The sequence below is a fragment of the Sander lucioperca genome, chromosome 23 (genome assembly GCF_008315115.2).
Source record: "Sander lucioperca isolate FBNREF2018 chromosome 23, SLUC_FBN_1.2, whole genome shotgun sequence".
NCBI classification, from domain to species: domain Eukaryota; kingdom Metazoa; phylum Chordata; class Actinopteri; order Perciformes; family Percidae; genus Sander; species Sander lucioperca.
In genome coordinates, this window is record NC_050195.1 from 16,358,142 (window position 1) to 16,380,126 (window position 21,985).

A 21,985-nucleotide genomic window follows, 5' to 3' on the forward strand; every position below is an offset into this window, starting at 1 on the left:
GCTGGAATGATTTTATAGCCTACAATATTGCTTGTGTGCCAGTGTCTTGAATAATTATGGGACGAATATAGGCTAGATAGTTTTTTTAGTAGAAGTCTTATATATTTCTTTTATCATACGTTTTGTCTAGTTAGGTTTTGACAAATGTTTTCTCATGTATTTGGAAGATGCACTCATAACCTTTATCATATTTTATTATTATATATTTAATGAAAAATATCTTCCTAAAAAAATATATGTAAATGAATATGGTATAGACATATATATATATATATATATATACTATAAAGTTTTTTTCTGTAACAATGAATTAACTTGTGTGCATGCAAAATGTTACTACTGTCCTACTACTGTCCCCATAATAATCCCCGCCATAATAATGACATAGTATTATTACATATTAACGTATATCTAATTATTTACCTAAATGTACCTATTTATTTATTTATATATTTATTCCTGTGTTTAAATTTTTTCACTATGCATTGCTATTTGGTTGTATAGTCCCTGAGGCTAGGTGGACCTAATAAACTGGCAGCTGCATGGGTGCATGTTACAGTATAATAATATATATTAATATTATTTTAAATAATCCCACTCCAGTCTCCAGACCAGACAGGGGCGGTAATGCGCCATTTCGCTGTTGACAACCTCCATAAAACAAACATCACAAAGAAGAACTGTCAGCTGTTTAAATGTAGAAGAAGAGGAGGAGGAGGAAGTGTCAGCAGTGACGTGCCATGGAGGGTGAGCGGGTGCCATGGCGGGTGCTCGAGCTCTACAGTGGGATAGGAGGGATGCATTATGCTTTAAAGGGTAAGCTTTGTCGTCGCTAGACTGGTCAGAAGGTTTAAAGTAGTGGTATTTCTTCAGAAGTTCCGAGCCGTGACAGTTCTCTGCCACGGTGTGTTGTATTGAAGCGGACTAACGTTAACAGTTACCGTTACCGAGAACACATCCTAATGTTCTACGTTCTCTGTTCGGCGGGCTGTCCAAATGGTCCAAATCCACATGGAGCCTCAAGCGGACTTTCTGTGGACAACCCACAATCCATAGCGGTATAGACGTAAAATAATAGTAATCACTATTTATTTTTTTAAGACTTGCTTCGTCAGTCTTGTTGAACAACATTGGGTGTATATAAAAAAATAAATATAAATATAAATTTGCACTGCCATGTGACCCAGTGTAATAACACAGCCTATGAAGTAAACCACGCTTCTTTATTATCATATAATTTTTTTTCTTACTGCCCCCCCTCCCCCCTTGTTATTTTTGTTGCTATGAACGTGCAGAGGATCAACTGCCAACAACTAACAATTGAAATATAGTCCGACCAGTAATCACTTATATAATTACAATTTGGCATATTTAAACAAAACCAACAGCTACCAGTCATACCCCTTAAGACCTTAGCTAATGTTAGCAATTCATTCAGGTTAAACGAAGAAACTGCGATTATGTACACAAATATTGACAATTAGACAATTATGTAATACTTGTTACAGGCCTATGTATGTATGTATTTGTTATGTTCATAAAAATCTTAAGAAAATCTTCCACCTGTTGCTTATTATCTGTTGTTTCTTCCTCCAGAGAGTGGCATACCTGCCCAGGTAGTGGCTGCCATCGACATAAACACCACGGCCAATCAAATCTACGGGCACAATTTCCCTGACACGGCCCTGTGGAACAAGACCATTGAGGTGGGTGAGAGTGGAGGCTTTTGGATTCTAACTAGAGCTGGGCCGTATGGAGAAAATCAAACATCACAATATTTTTGACCAAATACATCCATGTCGATGTTTTAGGGTTGACTATTGGTGCTTTCACACAAAAAAGTACACAATGAGAGTTTTGATAAATAATCATCAATGATGTGGGTACACCGACTTAGTGGGTAAAGGCAAATAATTAAAGGGGCGCTATGCAGCTTGGGCAATTTCTTTGCTGTTTTCTCGCTTTTTGCTGGCAGGTTTCTCTATAGAGCTCCCCCTACAGCTTCGGAATAGATATTTGGCAACGCTGTCGTAAAAACTTGCTCGGTCAGTCGAGGAGCATCTCGCTGCAGTCTGCGGGAAGCGGGGCTTGACATCAAGCCCCGCCCACATCCAAGTCAGTCATTTTAAAAAAAAAAATTTTTTTAACCTATGTCGTCTCCCCATACGCTCGAACCATACAGTCTATGGCTTGAATGGACCAAGACGGTAGCAAACCTCATATCCTCTTGTTTCACATTAGATGACAGAAACTGATGTAAGCTAAACACAAACTACATTTCATGCAACAACAGTGAACTGTAATTGGGCCCGTGTACTTTTTCGTTCATTTGATTTCCGACTTTGAAACGAAAAGAGTGGTTCGGAAATAATGTAAGACTGCTCCGGTGAAATCCTTGTTTTCATGAGCTTCTGGGGCTAGCTGCTAGCTAGCTCGGAAGCTACATCTGATGGAAGGCAGGTTGCTAATTAGCCAATGCTAAAAAGTATGGAAGTAGCCTACTAGTTTCCCCTGCTTTCTATCAATATTCCTCAGTATTTGTCTTTTGGAGTAGTTTGCTAACATGCTCGTAGACATGTAAATGAACTGTTTGCGTGCTAGCTAAGTCAACGGTCAACACCTTTTACATTGTAACGTGAAAGCTCAGGCTGCGTTAGCTTCAGCTAAACCACAGCAGCAACTTGCACTGCCCCGTTAAAATGCAACTTCAACCCTCGGATATAACGGTAATCACGTAGCGATTTTACTGTATCTAAACATCTGTATGTGTGTTCGACCTTTTGAAATACTTAGATTAGGTGTGTTACTGTGCAGGTAATATCCGAGGAGCATCTCGGAGTATGAGTATGATTGTGAATTCTACTGAACCAGACTGAGAGACCATTTAAAGGCTCAGGAACCCTTTGCAGGTGTTTTGGATTAATTAGCTGATTAGAGTGGGACACTTTGAGCCTAAAATATTGAACCTTTTCACAATATTCAAATTTTCTGAGGGTTTTCATAAACTGTAAGCCATAGTCATCAAAATGATAACAAATACAGGCTTGAAATATCTCGCTTTGCATGTAATAAGTCTATATAATTAGTTTAACCTTTTAAGTTGAATTACTGAAATAAATGAACTTTTGCACAATATTCAAATTTTTCGAGTTTCACCTGTATGCTTCTGGTTCACCTGTTAATTGTTAAAGCAAAATCGCCCCTTTGTACATTTGGTTGTGACTGAATTCTTGCTGTTAATATGAAAGTCCATAATGAAACAACACACCATTCTACTTTTGAGGGCTAAATTAAATGAAATATGGCTCGTTTTCCGTTTGAACACATTGTCATCAATATTAACAAGGTTTAAAATGACCCATTTTTCAAATTTGGATATCATTTCAAAATCAGAAATCAGTAGTAACTACATGAAAACTTCACTGTTGCATGAAATATCGTTTGTTTAGCCTACATCATCAGTTTCTATCTAATGTGAATCAAGAGGCTATATCAGCTTCGCTACCAGGCTGTCTTTTTTTTTTTTTTTTTGTCTTCAAAAAACTTTATTATTCAAGTACAGATCCATAAACACATTGAAAACATTAAATGCATACATACATACACGAAAAAGGGGCACATTAAATTTACATTAAAGAGGTTGTAAGGCATTGTAAATGTTCAGAGTCCGGATGGCTTTCTTATTTGTCAGTCCTTTATTAAAGTTTTAAAATATAATTTCATGTCATTTTTAAATTGGTGACTAGCCTATTCGGTTTTCTTTCAGATCATTTACATTTATAGATACAAAATTTTCAAATAAAATTAAAAGATTCAAAATAAAAAACATAATTTCATCACTTCGTCATTTATCCAAATAATTTTCTCCATAGTAAAAAAAATTCTACCAGGCTGTCTTGGTCATGGATGTATTAAGAGAACGGTCTTGGTCCGTTAGAGCGTATGGGGAATGACGTAAGCAAAAAAAAAATGACTGACTTGGATTGATGTCAAGCCCCGCCTTCCCGCAGACTGCAGCGAGATGTACTTGGGTCAGTCTGCCGTTTCCTCTTTCTCTGTTCCTCCTGAAGCACAGCGCCATCTCATGTCAAGTCCGTAAAAAAAATTTTAAACCGGGGAAAGACAACATGTGTCATATTAAGATATCCAAAATGTAAGACAATATCGAGTCTCGTATATCGATATAATATCCATATATTGCCCAGCCCTAGTTCAAACCTCTGTGATCCTGAACAGGAATATTTAAGATGAAGCAATGGATCAACACATTAATTTAACCACACACACACACACACACACACACACACACACACACACACGTAGAATGATTCACAGATGAACCGATCCTCTGGGCTTTATTTTTAACTTTGCCATGTTCTAACTTTTGAAACCTTGAATAGTTCTCCTTTATTTCCAGGGCATATCACTAGAGGACTTCAATAAACTATCTATTGACATGATTTTGATGAGTCCTCCGTGCCAGCCTTTCACCAGGTAGGTTGGCTATGTTTTGTGTGCACTGAGCAGTGGTGGAATGTAACTAAGTACATTTACTCCAGTACTGTACTTATGTCCAAATGTTGAGGTACTTGTACTTTACTTGAGTCTTTTCTTTTCCTGCCACTTTCTACTTCTACTCCGCTACATTTCAGAGAGAAATATTGTACTTTTTACTCCACTACATTCATCTGTTACAGCTTTAGTTACTAGTTACTTTACACATTAAGATTTCTACACACAAAACAAATGTAGTTTATAAAATCTGATGTTTTATTATTAATGAAACTAGCCAACAATATAACGGTCTACAAGTCCAGCTGAAATGATTAGACCATTAAACACACAACTGTTTGGATCCTTTACACTTTCTACAATGTTTTAATACTTTAACTACATTTTCCTGATGATACTTACACACTTACTGAAGTAACATTTTCAATGCAGGACTTTCACTTGTAACAGAGTATTTTTACAGTGTGGTATTAGAACTGGATCTGAATACTTCTTCCACCACTGCGATATGCAGTGTAATCCAACAAGTTATCCAAACTCAGTCAGACAAACCTTTTTTGTGGAGTTTAAATGTTTCGTCCAGGTTCTCTCCGCACCTTCTAAAAGAAATAATTTGGAACAAGAAATTGTCCAAATGCCGGGTTTTCCCTGGCTTTTTTATGTTTAGGTCTTAGTTAGTGGGTGCCTGTGTCATTTGACTGAAAACTATACATTAATACTTGATTTTGGACCATAAACAAATAGCTAACATATTTGTAAAGAAAGTACACTCTTTAAATGTATTTATCATAATAAAATTGTGTTGAAAGGAGTAATGAGACATTTTATAGTAATAAACGTTTTTCAAATCAAGTAAGTTACAACAAAGCCCAACAAACAAGAAATGCAGCAAAGAACCAACAATGTATAAAATGAAAATGTACCAATTACAATATAAAAACTCCTAACAAAGATGGTTTAGGGTTGGAAACTGTAATAACAAAATGGCAGAAATGGGAAGTCATACGACCACGCTGCTCTGCAGCTCTCTAACAGAAGCTGGAGTTACTGGCAAATGTCCCAACCGTGTAACTTTCTGCGCCAGCTCAGGAAGTTTGGTGTAGCTAGGGATGCAATGCTCCAATTTTACAGCGCCACAGTGGAACATGTGCTAGTCTTCTCCATCGCTGTCTGGTATGGTAACTCCACCTCTTCAGAGAGGAAGCAGTTGGAGAAGGTGGTGCACACCGCATCCAAAATTATAGGTCATGCCATCCCATCTGTAGCCTCTTATCTACGCCACGTGGACCTAACCTGACTCCGCCAGATGGATTGCTTCGCATTTGCTCGGCATATCCATCTGGGAACTTTCCGTTGGAGACTTTTGGGAAGGGGCGAAAATACTGGTTAGCTGATTGGATAAACCATCTGTCTATCACCACCTATGATGGTGATAGACGGGTCAAATCACCCAATCAGATCAACGAAGCTAGCTAAGTTAGTGTAGCTATCGTTAGTTTGGCTTCAAGGACCTTGCGGTTCTTCTAATGCCATCCTTTAACATACAGTTTAGTTAGGTAACGTAGCTAACATTAATGTTTTTAAACTTACCATTTGTATGTGACATGAACCTCATCAACGACAATCCCCACCAAGTTTTCACGGTACACTTCTGGAGAAGAACAAAAACATCTTTTCCTCCGAGAAAAGCCTCCAGTGCCGTTTCTTGCTCTTCTTTCAATGAAGGAATACTTTCTAATTTGGATAAAACTTGCGCGATATCTCATCCGTGGAAGCCGCCATGTTGTTTAGACTGAACAGTCTAAACAACTGTTGCGTCACACCTAAACCCGCCTCAAAACCAACGCTGATCGGTCGGTCGTTTGGCGAACGGCTCTAAATTTTCTCAGAAAATTTTGCGCAGAAAGTGCTAGACGACCCCTCCCACCCTGCCAGGTCCCTCTTCCAACTGCTTCCCTCTGGAAAGCGAGTTCAAAGTCTCGGAGGCAAAACATCCCGCTTTTGTAACAGTACTTACCCTGCCACTATTAGGCTCCTTAATGCTATGGCACCTTGCAGAGTAAACCTGTACTAAATGCACCTTATTCAAATGCACTATTTAGACTGCACAAGACACTTTATGGGAAGTTGCAATAGCACAAGGTCTTTACAGCTTTTTACTGGTTTGAATGATTGTTTATATGATTTTTTTATGTACTGTATGTTCCTGTGTATGTATTGCCTTTTTTTAAACAGCACTTTTTTAACCTGATTGGCACCAAGACAACAATCAACTGTGTTGACATGGCAATAGTCAATAGTATTGAACTTGAAGTGTAGGGAACATTTCTCTTAGTTTGTTCTCTGTGCAGGTTAGGACTTCAGGGGGACGTTGCTGACCTGAGAACCAAGAGCTTCCTCTACATCCTCGATCTTCTGCCAAGGTCTTTCATCTCCACGTTTTGGTTTTATACTGCCCTCTGGTCGGCCTGGACGAAAACACATTTTCATATCGGAATCGCAATTTGTAAGAATGCAATTTTCTAGCCACGCGCTGTTTTTTATTTTTCTTTCCCGAATTGAACCCACGCCAGCTGCAGCAAGGACTCAGCCTTTGTATATGGGGCGCAAAAATGCAGCTGAAAGGTGAAATTAACATTAGCAAAGCGCTTCTTCAAACTTCACAAAAGAAATGTTTTCTATTGTGAAGTTTGTAGCATGCTATATACTGTGACTAGTTTTTTTTACGTTTTTCGACGTGCTATTCTATCACTTTTCGACATGCTATACTTTGACTTATCGACAGGCTATTCTATGACTTTTTGACATCCTATACTATAGGGCTGGTCCGAATACCATTTTTTGAGCTTCGAAGCTTCGGTAGTAATGAGCTTCGAATATTCAAAGCTTCGGAGAGAGGACATATTATTATCTCTCTATAAATTGCAGGAACGTCTTTCTGTTTGTCTGGGTTTTATGCAATTATCTCTCGAACCGTTAGTCCGATGGATTTCAAACTTGACATGTGTCTTGCTACGGGCACGGGTAAGTGCAGTGCCAAGTTTGACGTTGTTTGGATTATAAATGCAAAAGATATCGTTAAATATATAAGTAAAAGAAGCACACATTGGCTTTTGCTGCTCTAGCCGCTGGCCACTCACCCTGAGGACCAGAGACAGAGAGCAGCGGAGCTATGGCAGCTACAATGTGACATACACCTCAGACCCACAAAAATGGGCAAAGTTGCACTACTTTGGACTGTCTTTGACTTTGAGTAAACAAACGACAATTCCCGAATTTAAGGACGTATCAGAATCCCACACATGCAAAGCACAACCACACAACAAGTGCAGACAGAGCGTGATGCCACTTATAGACAGGCTATTTATCTTATAAAGCGAGACGTATCTGTATATATGTGTGTGTCCGTGTTTGGGGGGAAGGTAACCTGCACATCAGCAGACACCACATGCAGAACGCACAAGACAACACCGAAAAAAACGAAAACGAATATTCGAATGTCAAATTTTCAAATCGAATACCAACCCACTGAACGAATATTCGAATATTCGGGTCCAGCCCTACTATACTATGACTTTTTATAACTCTATGGTAAGCAATGTTAGCCTGGCTCCGCCCTCCTACGAACTTCCACTCAATTTTCATTTTCCTTCAGTACTCCGTCTGGGTTTGCGGTATATTCTTGGGTTTTGTCCCGGGCGTGGCTGAGAACGATGACGTTGAGGTCGTGCGCTAGTTTGAGTTGTAGTTCTGTAATGGCGGCGGAGAAAGATGCGAGCAAAACCATTCGGTCCGTTGTGGCAATGCTACCGAATATCCAGAAGTTAAAGCCCGAGCAAGAACAATCTTTGCTGAGTTTTGTTGGTGGCCATGATGTTGTGGCCCTCCTCCCCATTGAGTTCGGGAACAGTTTGATTTTCCAGCTCGCTCCGTTAGTGGTGAAGGAGTTGGATAAGGCGAACGCTAGCGATGCTAAGCCGACGTCACGACCAAACGTTAGCGATTGGTTATGGCAGATCCAGAGTGGCTCTGGGCAGAGCCAATAGTTTTAAACTTCAACAGAGTACCCGCCTTCAAGGAAGTTAACACTTGTCAATGGAGAGTGGCCAGACTCTCTGGACTAATGAAATGTACCAGAGTCTGGTAGGACCAGGCTAATGTACCAGAGTCTGGTAGGACCAGGCTAGTGTACCAGAGTCTGGTAGGCCCAGGCTAGTGTACCAAATGGAAGTTTGATCAATTAAAAACTATTACAAATGTATATAAAACATTGAGTCAATAAAGCCTCTGATCCCTTCTTCCCTCCATGTGGCGGTGTGTGGCCAGGCTGCGCAGGCTGCCGCGCTTCATCCTGCTGGAGAACGTCAAAGGCTTCGAGAGCTCCTCTGCCAGGTAACCATGGAGACAATGCACGGTGCATTCAAAAAGCCTGAAAGGTCACTGTGCCAGTAGGCAGGGAGTATTGAAATCTGTATTGAAAAATGTGCACATTTTCTTTGCTTTTAAATACCAACAAGCATACTTGGGTCAAAATGAACTATCTAATGATTAGTAGTACTAAGTACTGAAGTCTTCATTTTATAATATTGGACATTGTACGTGTAAGTCATTTTGTTTATTTTTTTTTCTCACTAATGATTTGGAATGACCTTTAAAAGCACTGCAAGGTGAAGGTGTTCCTCATATTCTTCTTCTACCCTCCAGGGAACGTTTGGTGAAAACACTCGTGGAATGTGGATACACTTTCCATGAGATCATGGTCTCCCCTACAAGTGTAAGAAAGACCCACTGTGACTCAGTCTTTTCAATAAATACATCTGCACTGCAAGTTCTATTTACATCACTGTTCCATCCATAAATCCAGGTCGGGATGCCAAATTCCAGACTGCGTTATTTCCTGATCGCCAAGATTTCAACAGAAAACTTCATCAGTTCAAAGGTGAGGCTTGCCGACAGTAATCCTGGTGTCATGAAATGTATCAAAGAAATATTTTAGCGCTAGTTCGCAGTGTCAGCCAAAGCTGCAGCTACAATGGTAATATTTCATATTTTTTCAAATCCTTAATCCTTTTGGTACAAAACCTTGTGACAGTCTGCCATTTCTGTTTGATTAGTTAAAGGCACAGCGAGTACGATTTGTCGGTTGCAGCAGTAACATCCTAAAGCACAAATAAATGGACCCACACCTCCGCACAACCCTGCGGGAAGGTGCCGCGTTGCCAGATTCTGTGTGAATGTCATCATCCTGTCCTCTGCTCTGTGTGGCTCATTGCTGCCCTCGGTCTAGTCTATATCCACGACGTTCCACTTCCGGGATTGCTCCGGTGCCACGGGAAATTCCGCCGGCTGCATGTCTTTTCCGCCGGATGTCCGTCACCTTCCTCTTTCTTTGTGTTGGCGTTCTAAACTCCGGTGGATTTATGAGGACTATGGTTAACTCCTCCTCAGATCTCTGCAGGGTAAATCCAGACAGCTAGCTAGACTATCTGTCCAATCTGAGTTTTCTCTGGCAAGACACAGCGGCTTCGTGCGGAGCTTAGCGCCGCCCAAGATGATTGTGATTGGTTTAAAGAAATGCCAATAAACCAGAGTACGTTTTCCTCCCATCCAGGAATGCTGTGTGGACTAGACAGACCTTCCTCCGCTCCGCAGCGTGTGGAAGGTTTGGCAAAGCGAGACTACCCTCGGTCAAACAGACACACACCGACCTCACCTGCATGCTGTTATTGGCTGGGGACTACACCCCCACTGCCAAAAGGCATAGGCGTAAATCGTGGGGGGTCAGGGGGGGCCAGGACCTACCCCATCTGAGGGTTATCCCCCCCTCTAAAAAATCCTTAAATAACACGCTGTGTATTGTAAATAATGTATAATTAAAATAATTTTGTAAGTAGTAAAACAATACAAACGGGGCAAAATTTGCATCTAAAGTATAAAAACATCTCCCAGCATGCTTTCACTGGTTATAGAAAATGAGTCGGCTGGCTAGTTAGCTTATTTGCTAGAAGGTTCAGTTCTCAGTTCAGCATCATCTGTATTAGAGAAAAGAATCACTTCATCCGATGTTTAAATAGGGATGCACCGAATCCAGGATTCGGCTTCGGATTCGGCCGAATATTGGGCTTTTTGACGGGGTTGGGTTTCTGCCGATCTTTAGAATTTATTCCACTGAACCCTACGCTTGCACTACGCTAGTCGACGTAATGACGCCGCCGTTGATTACGGGAAAGTGTTTACGTAGGTGGAGCATTCAATGCAGTAGGCTGTGAGAAAGTGAAAATGGAACTTGTGAGCAGAGTGTTGTTTGGCAGTACTTTTAGTCAAAAGAAGGCCATTGAAGTCCAGCTACATGTTCAATTTGCAATGCTGATTTGTCTCGTGGTGGCAAGGACCCTAAACAATACACATCACCGCTGTTAAAACATTTGGTATGAAACATCCGAAAGAATACCAGTTGTGCATGAAGGAATCTACAGACAGCAGCCAAACTGCAGCAACTTCAGGTACGAAAAATACACTGCTGCAGACGTTGTTTACTTCATTAATGTGTTTACTGTGTTAATGGACTGAGGATGGGAGTAGGATTCGGATTCGGCAGAATCTTAACCAGTGGATTCGGTATTCGGCCGAATCCCAAAAATCTGGATTCGATGCATCCCTACTTTAAAGTGAATGAAATCGTTCGCCAGCCTACGTAGGGACCGTTCGGTATTAATGGAATGGACCACTGGAGGAAAATAGGGGAGGGTCATGTCTTTTTATTCTTTGTTGAGGGGAGGGTCACCCAACATTTTGTATTCATGAAAACAGCAAAATTTCAAAGTGGCTTGTTTGGTGCATATTTTTCCATGTAGCTCTTAGTCTCGGCCCTCCTTCGCTACCAGATGGGTCTGACCCATGAGTTTGCTGGTGGCTGAAATGGGTAAATGCATTGTTTAAAAAATGAGTGGAATAATTACATCTGGCATGACCAGATATTTTATAAATATCTTAAATAACACAACACAACTAAATGGTGGTAGGTAATACATCAGACTTCATATACTGCTTTAGTAAAAAAAATATTACCTGGCTGACGATGGGAGCAAGACCAGGACGCAAAAAACGAAAATTACTGTTGTACTAGTCTAGACATCTTACCATGCCAACCTTGCAATAAAGGTTTCCTAAATGCCATGTATATAATAATATAATTTGATGTCAGCTTAAAAATTGATTGCAGGTTTTTGTAGATCTGGACTTTTATACGTTTATTCCACTTTGTTTAAACGGCGAAGTGGAGAGGCCTCGTTCACTTGTTCGGAGCTGGCTGGTGAATGTGACGCTCGTATAAGCCTTGCTGGATACACCGTGACCCTTTTTGTGGATCTACTGATCGCTGTGGATTACTTTTTTTTTTTTTTTTCGTGTCATTGGATTACGGCAAAATACGGATCTTTTTTCTCAATGTGTCTTAACGTTTTATGGTGTGACTGCGCTTCGTTTGGAGAGGTATCTCAACAGACTGTAGGTCGAACACTGTTTGTTCACTGTTACATTTTAGTTGAATTTAAGTGTCGGGGCATCCCGCCACCGTCTGTCTATTGCGTTCCAAGACAGCAGTGCCGCGATTGGATTTCATAAGGGCGAATTGTCAAATTGTTACAATGTAATTTAAAATCTGCTTTAACAATAAACATATGTTTTGGAATATAATATTCAGCTTCAGCAGCTTTACCTATGTGCTAAAATATACAATGACTGAGGAAGCCTAGTGACAAGTCCATAGCAACCAGTGTTGAATTTGTTATTTCCCAGTGTCCTTTGCTGAATGGTCTGAATGTTTTATTTTATTTCATATGAAGACTAGTTTACTAGAGGAGGAACTTAGTATTTGAAGTAATGCAGGAAGTGTGCATTTAGTTTCCATGCTTATTGTGTTTCCACAACAATGTCGGTAAGTAAATCTACTGAAATGGCCACCACACCATAACAGAGGAGTGTGATGTGTAAGATGAGAAAGCAGAGGTTAACTCGTGTATATCATGGCTGTAAAAAATCAAATGGCATCTGTACATCTTTGCTAAGCGCATACTAGCACATGCGGGGAGGGTCATGCCTCTTTTTCAAATCATTTTGGAGGGTCAAGTTTTTTTTAGCCTAAAGGCCCCAAAACTCCTCCGGTGGCCCCTTATATAAATAACGAACAGTCCCTTACTGGTGTCCTTTACAGCTGTACTATTTTGTATGTATTATCTGTGTCCCCTTAAAAAATTGCTCTTGAGAAATTTCATATTTATTGCCCCCCTCCCCCCCCAGCTGGTAGATGAAATTTACACCCATGCCCAAAGGCTGACGACCATAAACGTACACAGCACAGTAAGAAGAAAAGAAGATACAGACACCACCACACACTACACACTAGTGGCTCATAATGATTGAGAAGGATTACTTTCGTAGTATGTAATTTTGTGTGAGTCTATGTTTAGTTTTAGAGGAACACCCTACTCATGGTGCCTTCATGGAGTCTATCCTTAAATAATTCTCACATAACCAAAGACGGATCGTTTCTGACTTGCCTCGATTGGTACCTACAGTAGCCATGGAAACAGTTTGGGCTTATTTGTCCTGATTTTAAAATGTCTTCCTCTACCCTAATGTTAGAGAGGGGAATTGGATTTCAGTGAGCAGCAGTTGCTCTGGATAATCAACAGAACTCCCTAATAATTTCTTTGTACCAAAGAAATTGTCCCGATGCAATGTTTGTGTGTAATTTGAGGAAATCAAGTTTGTTGTACTGGTACTGTGGATGTAAGGCTTTTGATAAAGTATGTCATCTTAGATTTTAGATGCCTTCCCACATCCTGCTGAGAGGGACTCCCCTGAGCCGCCCACAGTGTCGAGCCCTCCCTGCTCAGGTACCTGGCAGCCAGAGGAGGGAAAGCAGGGGGGTCAGGTTCTGTATAAGCTCGAGACCACAATGGATGCCCAGAGGAAGAGGAGTCAGAACAACAATCTGTCTGTCAGGCAGGTCCAAGACTTCCTGCAACCACAGACGGAAGTAAACATGGAAGACTTTCTCCTTCCTCCTAAAACTCTGCTGCGATATGCTCTGCTCCTGGACATAGTCAGGCCCACATGCAGGAGGTCTGTGTGCTTCACCAAAGGGTGGGTGCTCTTCATCTCCCTGTCGCTATCTTCACATGTCTCACTAGTACTGCAGTTTTGCACAAGAATAGTAACATAGTAAATGCAAATCGGAGATGAAACCTCAGTGACTCAGTGATGGGATAACTGTGTTGAAAATTTCTCTTTTCTGATTTGTGATCAGAGCTGTAATTGTCACCCCTATTTTTCACCGGGCGTGTCAGCACTGCGTTCAGGAGGCGCTGCGGCCCACACGGCCATTCAAGACAATGCTTGATATTCCACCAGCCGCGCCACGGCGCGTCCCAGAAGCGTGCGTGAAGCGGCTCTGCTCCGCTAAAGATACACGCCAGGTCTATTTTCACGCGAGCCGTGTGTCGTTCAGACATCCAGGCAGCGAATGAAACAGCGAGAGCATCCAGTCAGTTTACCAAAACACCCCCCCCAATATCGTATACAGACCCTTTCCAAAAAATTTGTTTATTTATTTCCATAATTCCATTCAAAACGTTAAACTTCCATAGATTATAGATTCAGGGCCCACAACTTAAACAATTTCAAGTATTTAGTTGTTTGTTTGTACATAATTTGGGCTTCCAGCTCATAAAACCCACGAAAACAGGATTTCAAAAAATTAGAATACTGTGAAGAAATCACCATTTACTTCTCAGTTTTTGCAGAAAAAAACGAAATTAGGATCACATCAAATCAATCAAAATATGGTACTTTCAAAACGATACGTCAATCTTCAATACTTGGTAGGGAATCCCTTTGCCTTAATCACTGCCTCGATGCGCCGTGGCATTGAGGCAATCAGCCTGTGGCATTGCCTGGGAGTTATGGAAGCCCAGATTTCCTTGATGCTTGCTGTCAGCTCTTCTTTGTGTTTGGGTCTGGTGCCCCTCATTTTCCTCTTGATAATACCCCATAGATTCTCAATGGGGTTTAGGTCCGGCGAGTTGGCTGGCCAGTCAAGCACTGTGATGGCATGGGCATCAAACCAGGTTTTTGGTGCTTCTGGCGGTATGGGCAGGGGCCAGGTCCCGCTGGAAGATGAAATCTGCATCTCCATACAGATCCTCAGCAGAAGGAATCATGAAGTCCTCTAAAACATTCTGGTAGACTGATGCGGTGACCTTGGATTTAAGAAAGCAGAGTTTACCAACACCTGCACTGGACATTGCACCCCAAATCATGACTGACTGTGGATTTTTCACACTGGACCTCAAGCAGCTTGGGTTCTGTTCCTCACCCATCTTCCTCCAAACCCTTGGCCCTTGATTCCCGAATGAAAGGCACACTTGACTTTCATCGGAAAAGAGGACCTTGGACCACTGGCCAACAGTCCAGTCCTTCTTCTCCTTGGCCCAGTTGAGACGCTTCCTACGTTGGCTCAGGCTCAGAAGCGGTTTGACCCGAGGAACCCAACAGTTGTAGCCCATCTCCCGGATGCGTCTGAATGTGGTGGTTTTTGAAGCTGTGACTCCCGCCTCGTTCCACTCTTTCTGGATCTCTGCCAGATTCATGAATCTTCTGTTTGATAATCCGCTGAAGCCCACGGTCAGCTCTTCTGCTGGTGCATCTTCTCCTGCCACATTTTGCCCTTCCACTAGACTTTCCATTGATATGCTTGGACACAGCACTCTGTGAACAGCCAGCCTCCTTAGCTATGAACTTTTGTGGCTTACCCATCCTATGGAGGGTATCAATGATGATCTTCTGGCCAGTTGTCAAGTCTGCAGTCTTCCCCATATTTATCCTAACTGAGACAATTGAACCAAAGTGAAGCAATTTAATGACACCTGGGAAAACCTGTGCAGGTGCTTTGAGTTTAGTAGATGAGTAGTGTGTGACACTCAGTTTAAAACATTCATGCCCTGTAAAATTTGGGCTGATTTCTTCACAGTATTCTAATTTTTTGAAATCCTGTTTTCGTGGGTTTTATGAGCTGGAAGCCCAAATTATGTACAAATAAACAACTAAATACTTGAAATTGTTTAAGTTGTGGGCCCTGAATCTATAATCTATGGAAGTTTAACGTTTTGAATGGAATTATGGAAATAAATAAACTTTTCCATGATATTCTAATTTGTTTGGAAAGGGTCTGTATATGTCTCCTCAACAACACCACTGACAACAAGTGGGATAGTGGAAAAACATAATTGACATCACAGATTCTTTTTATCAGGACAACACCAGAAAAGAGAAGGCATGGAGTTTAACTGTAGGAGAGCTTGGAGTGGAAGGTAGATACTAGATTAATAAACACCTGATTGTTCTGTAAAGTACTTGTAGAGACAATAAAATCTGCGAGTCGGGCAGCAAGACTCCGCTTCTGAGACGCTCCCGGCGTAGTGGAGGACAGAACAAAACCAGAACGCAGCCTGAACACAGCGCAGATGCCCCCGGTGGAGAATGTGGGTGACAGTCGGCTCAGAGACACTCGCAGACCACACAGCCCCATGGCAGGAAAACATGACCGTACTCGACCCAATTTAGAGTATAATTCAGACCAGTCCAATGTGGGTCCTGGGTCAGGTCTTCCTCTGATCTGAGTGCTGTTGTTTCTCTGTCTGGTTGGTTGATCACTCAGTAATGCTGTCATGTGATTGTGTTTCATCCCTAGCTATGGGCGGTATGTGGAGGGAACTGGCTCAGTGCTGCAGTGCTGCATGGAAACAGAGGTAGGTTGGAACGTCAGCACAGGCATCAACAAGACTAACTAGCCGAGGTACCGGCCATGTGCGCCCAACGTCCGGCTGTGCTCCGGCTCAGTCACGGCTCCGTCGCAGTTTTAAATGTAAACTGGGAACTTTTCAGAAGTGTCACGTTACTATTCTAGTTTTAAGTTAAAACTAGTTGTGCTGGGCATATGCATAGACAATTAAATGCCTCATTATAAATCCATGTTCAATTATCAATACAGATATGTGTATACATTTACACGTGGATTTCACTCTTCAGAAACGGGAGCTGCTCCTTCCAGCTCATGTCTTGGTGTTTGCTCTGATATGCTTTGCCAGCTGTGAGACATTATAGAGACAAGTCAGGTCCAAACAATTAAATGGACCAAAGGTGGGTCCAATCAAGCTGTAGAAACATCTCGATTGAGAGAAATGGGAGACTCCTGAGCTAAATCTCAAGGGTCGTAGTAAAGGGTCTGAACTCTTATGTCAATGTGATATGTTCCTTGCGTAAAATGTCTAAGATCTTGTTTACGCTTTGTCAGTAGGGTATTAACTGTAGATTGATTTTAAAAAAAAAAAATAAAAATAAAAAAAAAAAGTTAATTTAAAGAATGAATGCAAGTTGAGCCAGCAAGCCCTTGCCAGTGATTATTGTCCTAATAAGTCGACCTGCCTATCTGTTGTAAAGGTCCCATGATATGCTGCTTTTTGGATGCTTTTATATAGGCCTTAGTGGTCCTCTAATACTGTATCTGAAGTCTCTTTTATATAGGCCTTAGTGGTCCTCTAATACTGTATCTGAAGTCTCTTTTATATAGGCCTTAGTGGTCCCTAATACTGTATCTGAAGTCTCTTTTATATAGGCCTTAGTGGTCCTCTAATACTGTATCTGAAGTCTCTTTTATATAGGCCTTAGTGGTCCCTAATACTGTATCTGAAGTCTCTTTTATATAGGCCTTAGTGGTCCCCTAATACTGTATCTGAAGTCTCTTTTATATAGACCTTAGTGGTCCTCTAATACTGTATCTGAAGTCTCTTTTATATAGGCCTTAGTGGTCCCTAATACTGTATCTGAAGTCTCTTTCCCGAAATTCAGCCTTGGTGCAGAATTACAGCCACTAGAGCCAGTCCCACAATGAGCTTTCCTTAGGATGTGCCATTTCTGTGTCTGTAGCTTTAAATGCTATTGAGGAGGAGAGAGGGGGGGCAAGGTGGAGGGTGGGGGTGTGGCCTTGACCAACTGCCACTTTGCTTGTTTTCAAGCCATGATGTCTCTCTCTTTCTCATGGGCGGGCCAAATTCTCTGGGCGGGCAAAGCAGAGAAAAGGGAGGTAACCTTTCTCCTTATGACGTCATAATGGGAAGTTTTTAGATCGGCCCATCTGAGCTTTCATTTTCTCAAAGGCAGAGCAGGATACCCAGGGCTCGGTTTACACCTATTGCCATTTCTAGCCACTGGGGGACCATAGGCAGGCTGGGAGAACTCACATTAATGTTTAAAAAAAGTCAAAGTGAAATTTTCATGCCATGGGACCTTTAAATAGATCTTATATTTTATTGCTAAATTTGTTAAACCCATAAGTCGCTCTAGTTCCTTCACGTCCTTCAAATAAAAGCTGATTCCCAGTGGAGGTATCCTGAACCAGAGTTGGTGAGCGTCACAGTTCTAAAGGTAGGCCTTTACAGAGAACACAAGATCATTTCATTTGCACTCTCCCACAAAATCTGAATCATTTGACAAAATTGAAGACTTATTTTAGATCTTATACAGTACCACAGTGTTATCACAATGTTGTCTATTATAAACCTGGTGAACATGGATATGCAATAACATTCAAAACTCTAATGTCAGAAACGTTGGTAAATTGTGTTCATCTTTTACAAAGTGTGCTCTTCTGCTGTCATCCATTCATCAAATAGAAGAATTGTGGTCATAGCTATGATTAACCCATTCCTACTGAGCGTCAGAACAATGACATTCTTTCTGTTAGGCTACATTTACATTGCTACGTTTTGTTTTTTAAGCGAAGTTTTGAGCCAAAAGCGATCTCCGTGCACACTTGTGTTTTTATCTCCAGTAGAAGAACATATCTCTGTTTAAACTAACACGCCCAAACCTCATATCTCATCAACATTCTGGTATACTTGGCCTAAACAGGAGGCCACGTGGAGACTCCACCCGCTGCTGGTAGTTGCCATGGTAACGTTAGTGGCTTAGTCTCAGAGAACGAGACGCCATGACCGATAAGACCTAATCAGGAGGAGAAACGTTAGCGTCAGTGCCCAAGGTCTCCGTTTGCGGCCGTTGAGACTGCAACACAACCCCGCAGATTCTAAACCAAAACGGGTCAGAAGGGTTTCCAAATGTCTCCGGTTTAGGGGCTCGGAAACACCAGAGCAGGGGGAATGAGAGGGGGTAACGCCAGAGCAGGGGGAATGAGAGGGGGAAATGCCAGAACAGTGGGAATGAGAGGGGGAAACACCAGAGCAGGGGGAATGAGAGAGGGAAACGTGGCAAAAGATATTAGTTTTTAACAAAACGTAGCAATGTGAATGTGTGTTGAACAATGCCATTCTCTCTGTTAATGTGTTGAAGGCCTTTGCTGTGTGTGCTCTGCAGATGGACAGTGTGTTTGGAGGTCTGGACCAGTGCTCTGAAGAAGAGAAACTGCAGCGGCTGTTGAAGCTGAAGCTCCGTTATTTCACCCCGAGAGAAGTTGCCAACCTCATGGGCTTCCCCCAAAGCTTCTGTGAGTCACACATCTGTCAGCCCGTACGGCTGGATCAAGTTCTGTCTCCTCCATGCCCCTTTTTCTCATCATGCACATCATGTGCATCCTTTCCAACTGCATACCTTTCCAAACTCACAACACTGAGCGTGCTAAACAGGAAGTTGCTGACTTTTTTGGCTCCATGCACCACTGAGCAACTCTCACAGGAATGAACAAGGCTCTGCATCCAAGTTTATTTTTATAAATCCATAGTAGCAATTAATCGCAATTTTATTGAAATCGCAATATGGACTGTAGTGCAATATCCAAAACGCAGGGGGGGTGCATTATTTGTTAAAGGTAAAATATGTGTCAAACCATTCTGAATTAAGTATTGAGGTGCTCCAGAGTCTTCCTACAAAGAGACAGCCTACAAAAATCACACTATAATCCATTTTCAATGACAAATGAGAATAATGATACAAAAATAATCATTCCCTCTAATATCGTGAATCATATCGCAATTGCAATATCAGTCAAAATAATCGCAATAAGATATTTTCCTCATATCGTGCAGCCCTAATCCATAGGGGCATCTCACTTTCGTTGAATTGCATCCTCGACTCCTCCGCTTGCCTCCCTTCCTTGTGTCTTAGTCCTTCCCACCGAGGAAACACGGGAAATGATGTGAGGAGAGAGGAAATGTGTTTTTAGAGGGATGAGACGTCCTTTCCATTGAAGCATCACGTTAATTCGTCAGCTGTGTGGGCGGAGTTAGCAACGGCTTTCAGCTGCACGGCTTCCAGGAAGGCTGCTCTCTGTATCCTCGGTTATAGCTCCTCGTTGATCCCTCCTCCATCCTCTCTCCTCGGGGATCTCAATGTTTCCACAAGCAGAATATAACCTACCACACCACTTTTTAAGTCTATTTCAGTCCTTCCAGAAAAATGCAGAGTTGTTTTGTGATTGTTGCGGGCAAAAGTCCTTGATTATGCGGCATGTTTTCTTAAAAAATGCGGAATATGCGGGATATTTATGCAATTTTATGCGATGAAATTGCGGGAACTTGCAAAAACTGCGGTTTCTTCATGGCTTCATCACGGGGTTTGCAGCTTTTTGATGATGTTCACATCGCGTAATTATGTCATGTCTTCATAACGTTCCCATGGCAACAGGGGAAAATAGCTGCTCTTGTGTGAAGTAAACGCAACATTTTTCAACTTTCTGCTATAGATATATGTGACTTTTTTTCCAACGAAAATGCGGGGATTATAAAATCATGCAAGCCCCGCATATTTTGCATGGAAATCGGCAATTTATGCTGCGAAAGTGCGGTGTATTTGAAAAAAAGCAGCCCCTGCATAAATATGCAGACTTTGGCTGATTATGCATTGAATTATGCGATCGCATAATCGCGTTTTTCTGGAGGGACTGATACTATTTGTCTGACAGTTTGACAGCGACTAAGATTTTCTATTGCTTCATCTTTTTTTCCCCAATTCTAGTCTTAATGTGATATTGAGCTTTAAATATATTATTGGATGGATTACATACCCACAAGTGTTAACTGATTTTCCTAATGTTTGAATGTATGTTGCAGCCTTCCCAGAGCAGATCAGCACCAGGCAGCAGTACAGAGTTCTAGGCAACAGCCTCAACGTTGTGGTGGTGGCCAGACTCCTCCAGCTGCTGGTCTCCTAGCAACACTCTGAAGGAAGAGACCATCCCATTTGTCACTGTGGATTATTCATGATAATATATGTATAATGTATATGCATATTACTCTCTACCCAATGGCAGTGCTTCAAAATGTATAGTCTACTTTTTGTTGGGGATGTTAACTGGCCAAACGTTGCACTAACTTTTAAGTCTTGTTTTATTACATTTCACTTCAAACTGTACAAGTCCTTTTCTATAAGCATAAAGTATAGATTATTTAATAATGTACTAAAAACGTACCTGTAAAGCACATTGTTTTGTGTTTGTCATGTTTTTAACTGATTGATCATTTAGCATTTTTTTCCCAGTTTATTCTTTTTCAGCACTGTCTCAAACTATTTTTTTTTATTCAGCGCCTCCCGAAATGTGGAGGTGGCACCCACACTGATGTTTGCATTTATAATTGGAACTCTCGAGTAACAAATAATGTTGGGCTGAATGGAACCTGGGTCCCTGCACTCTGACATAGGTTATCATGTATCCAAGTCCAAAATTCCTGGACCTTATCACAGGACCATAGGACATGAAGTAATTGGCCTTCATCTGTCTTAAATTTCCAACAATTTGGTGTAAACATTATTGTGCCCTTGGGGCTAAAGAACTGAATAAAAAAATCTGACCATGCTGCTCTGGGGACCGGCGGCGCAGCGAGAAACCACTGCTGTTGGACGCAGAGCTCTCCATCCCCCGGAGCTCCGACTGCTGTCTGTCACGGTCTCACGGCAGTTCGTGAAATGGTCACGTTATTTTTAATCTATTGATTCATGTACAAGGACATGTTAAACTTGTTTATTTCGTGGTGGTGTTAGAATATATTTTGTGAAAGTGTTAAGAGGTTTTTAGAGTTCATGTCGCTCCATTGTTGCCCCTTTTCCCTGGGTCATGAGAGGCCATCTGGACTTACAGTAATTAGACATTAGAAAGGGAGTGTGGGATAGGCCTGAAAGAAAAGTTCTTCTCTGATCGGGGGGGCAACGAGGCAACAATGGTCAACGTTTTGCAAACACGTGATTTGTGACACAAAGTATGGAAATGACCTTGGCTCTCATGAAACTCCTTAACTTTGCAGGAGATTAAAAACACACAGGTGTTCAAATCCAACAATAGCGACTTGTCTCTGTTGAGCTGAGAATGGGATAAGTCAAGGTCATTTTTCATACAGTGTGTTACAATTCGTTAGGAGCCGGCTGGAGCCAGAAGATCTGGACTGGATCCAAACTGATGACAGCA

The 21,985-nt window shown here is 41.6% G+C and overlaps 1 protein-coding gene across 2 annotated transcripts; it reads left to right on the forward strand.

The window, feature by feature from the left end:
• Positions 1-639: 639 nt before the first annotated feature.
• Positions 640-21,007, forward strand: trdmt1 (tRNA aspartic acid methyltransferase 1). 2 transcript variants are annotated; one of them, XM_031300142.2, is made up of 11 exons: positions 648-816; positions 1,597-1,706; positions 4,418-4,494; positions 6,864-6,935; positions 8,839-8,904; positions 9,217-9,286; positions 9,377-9,451; positions 13,334-13,659; positions 16,265-16,322; positions 18,946-19,075; positions 20,637-21,007. In XM_031300142.2, the coding sequence occupies exons 1-11, from the start codon at positions 741-743 to the stop codon at positions 20,735-20,737; spliced, it is 1,161 nt and encodes a 386-aa protein (XP_031156002.1). In that variant the 5' UTR covers positions 648-740; the 3' UTR covers positions 20,738-21,007. The 2 variants fall into 2 exon arrangements, with proteins under 2 accessions (XP_031156004.1, XP_031156002.1); XM_031300144.2 differs by lacking the exons at positions 13,334-13,659; positions 16,265-16,322 and having other exon boundaries at positions 640-816.
• Positions 21,008-21,985: the final 978 nt, after the last annotated feature.

Bases quoted from the DNA above. Each gene is read 5' to 3' on its own strand.
- trdmt1 (XM_031300142.2), top strand. From the start codon at position 741: ATGGAGGGTGAGCGGGTGCCATGGCGGGTGCTCGAGCTCTACAGTGGG. The intron at 6,936-8,838 runs GTCTTTCATCTC...GTGTGTGGCCAG, and splicing joins ATCCTCGATCTTCTGCCAAG to GCTGCGCAGGCTGCCGCGCT. The intron at 16,323-18,945 runs GTAGGTTGGAAC...TGTGCTCTGCAG, and splicing joins AGTGCTGCATGGAAACAGAG to ATGGACAGTGTGTTTGGAGG.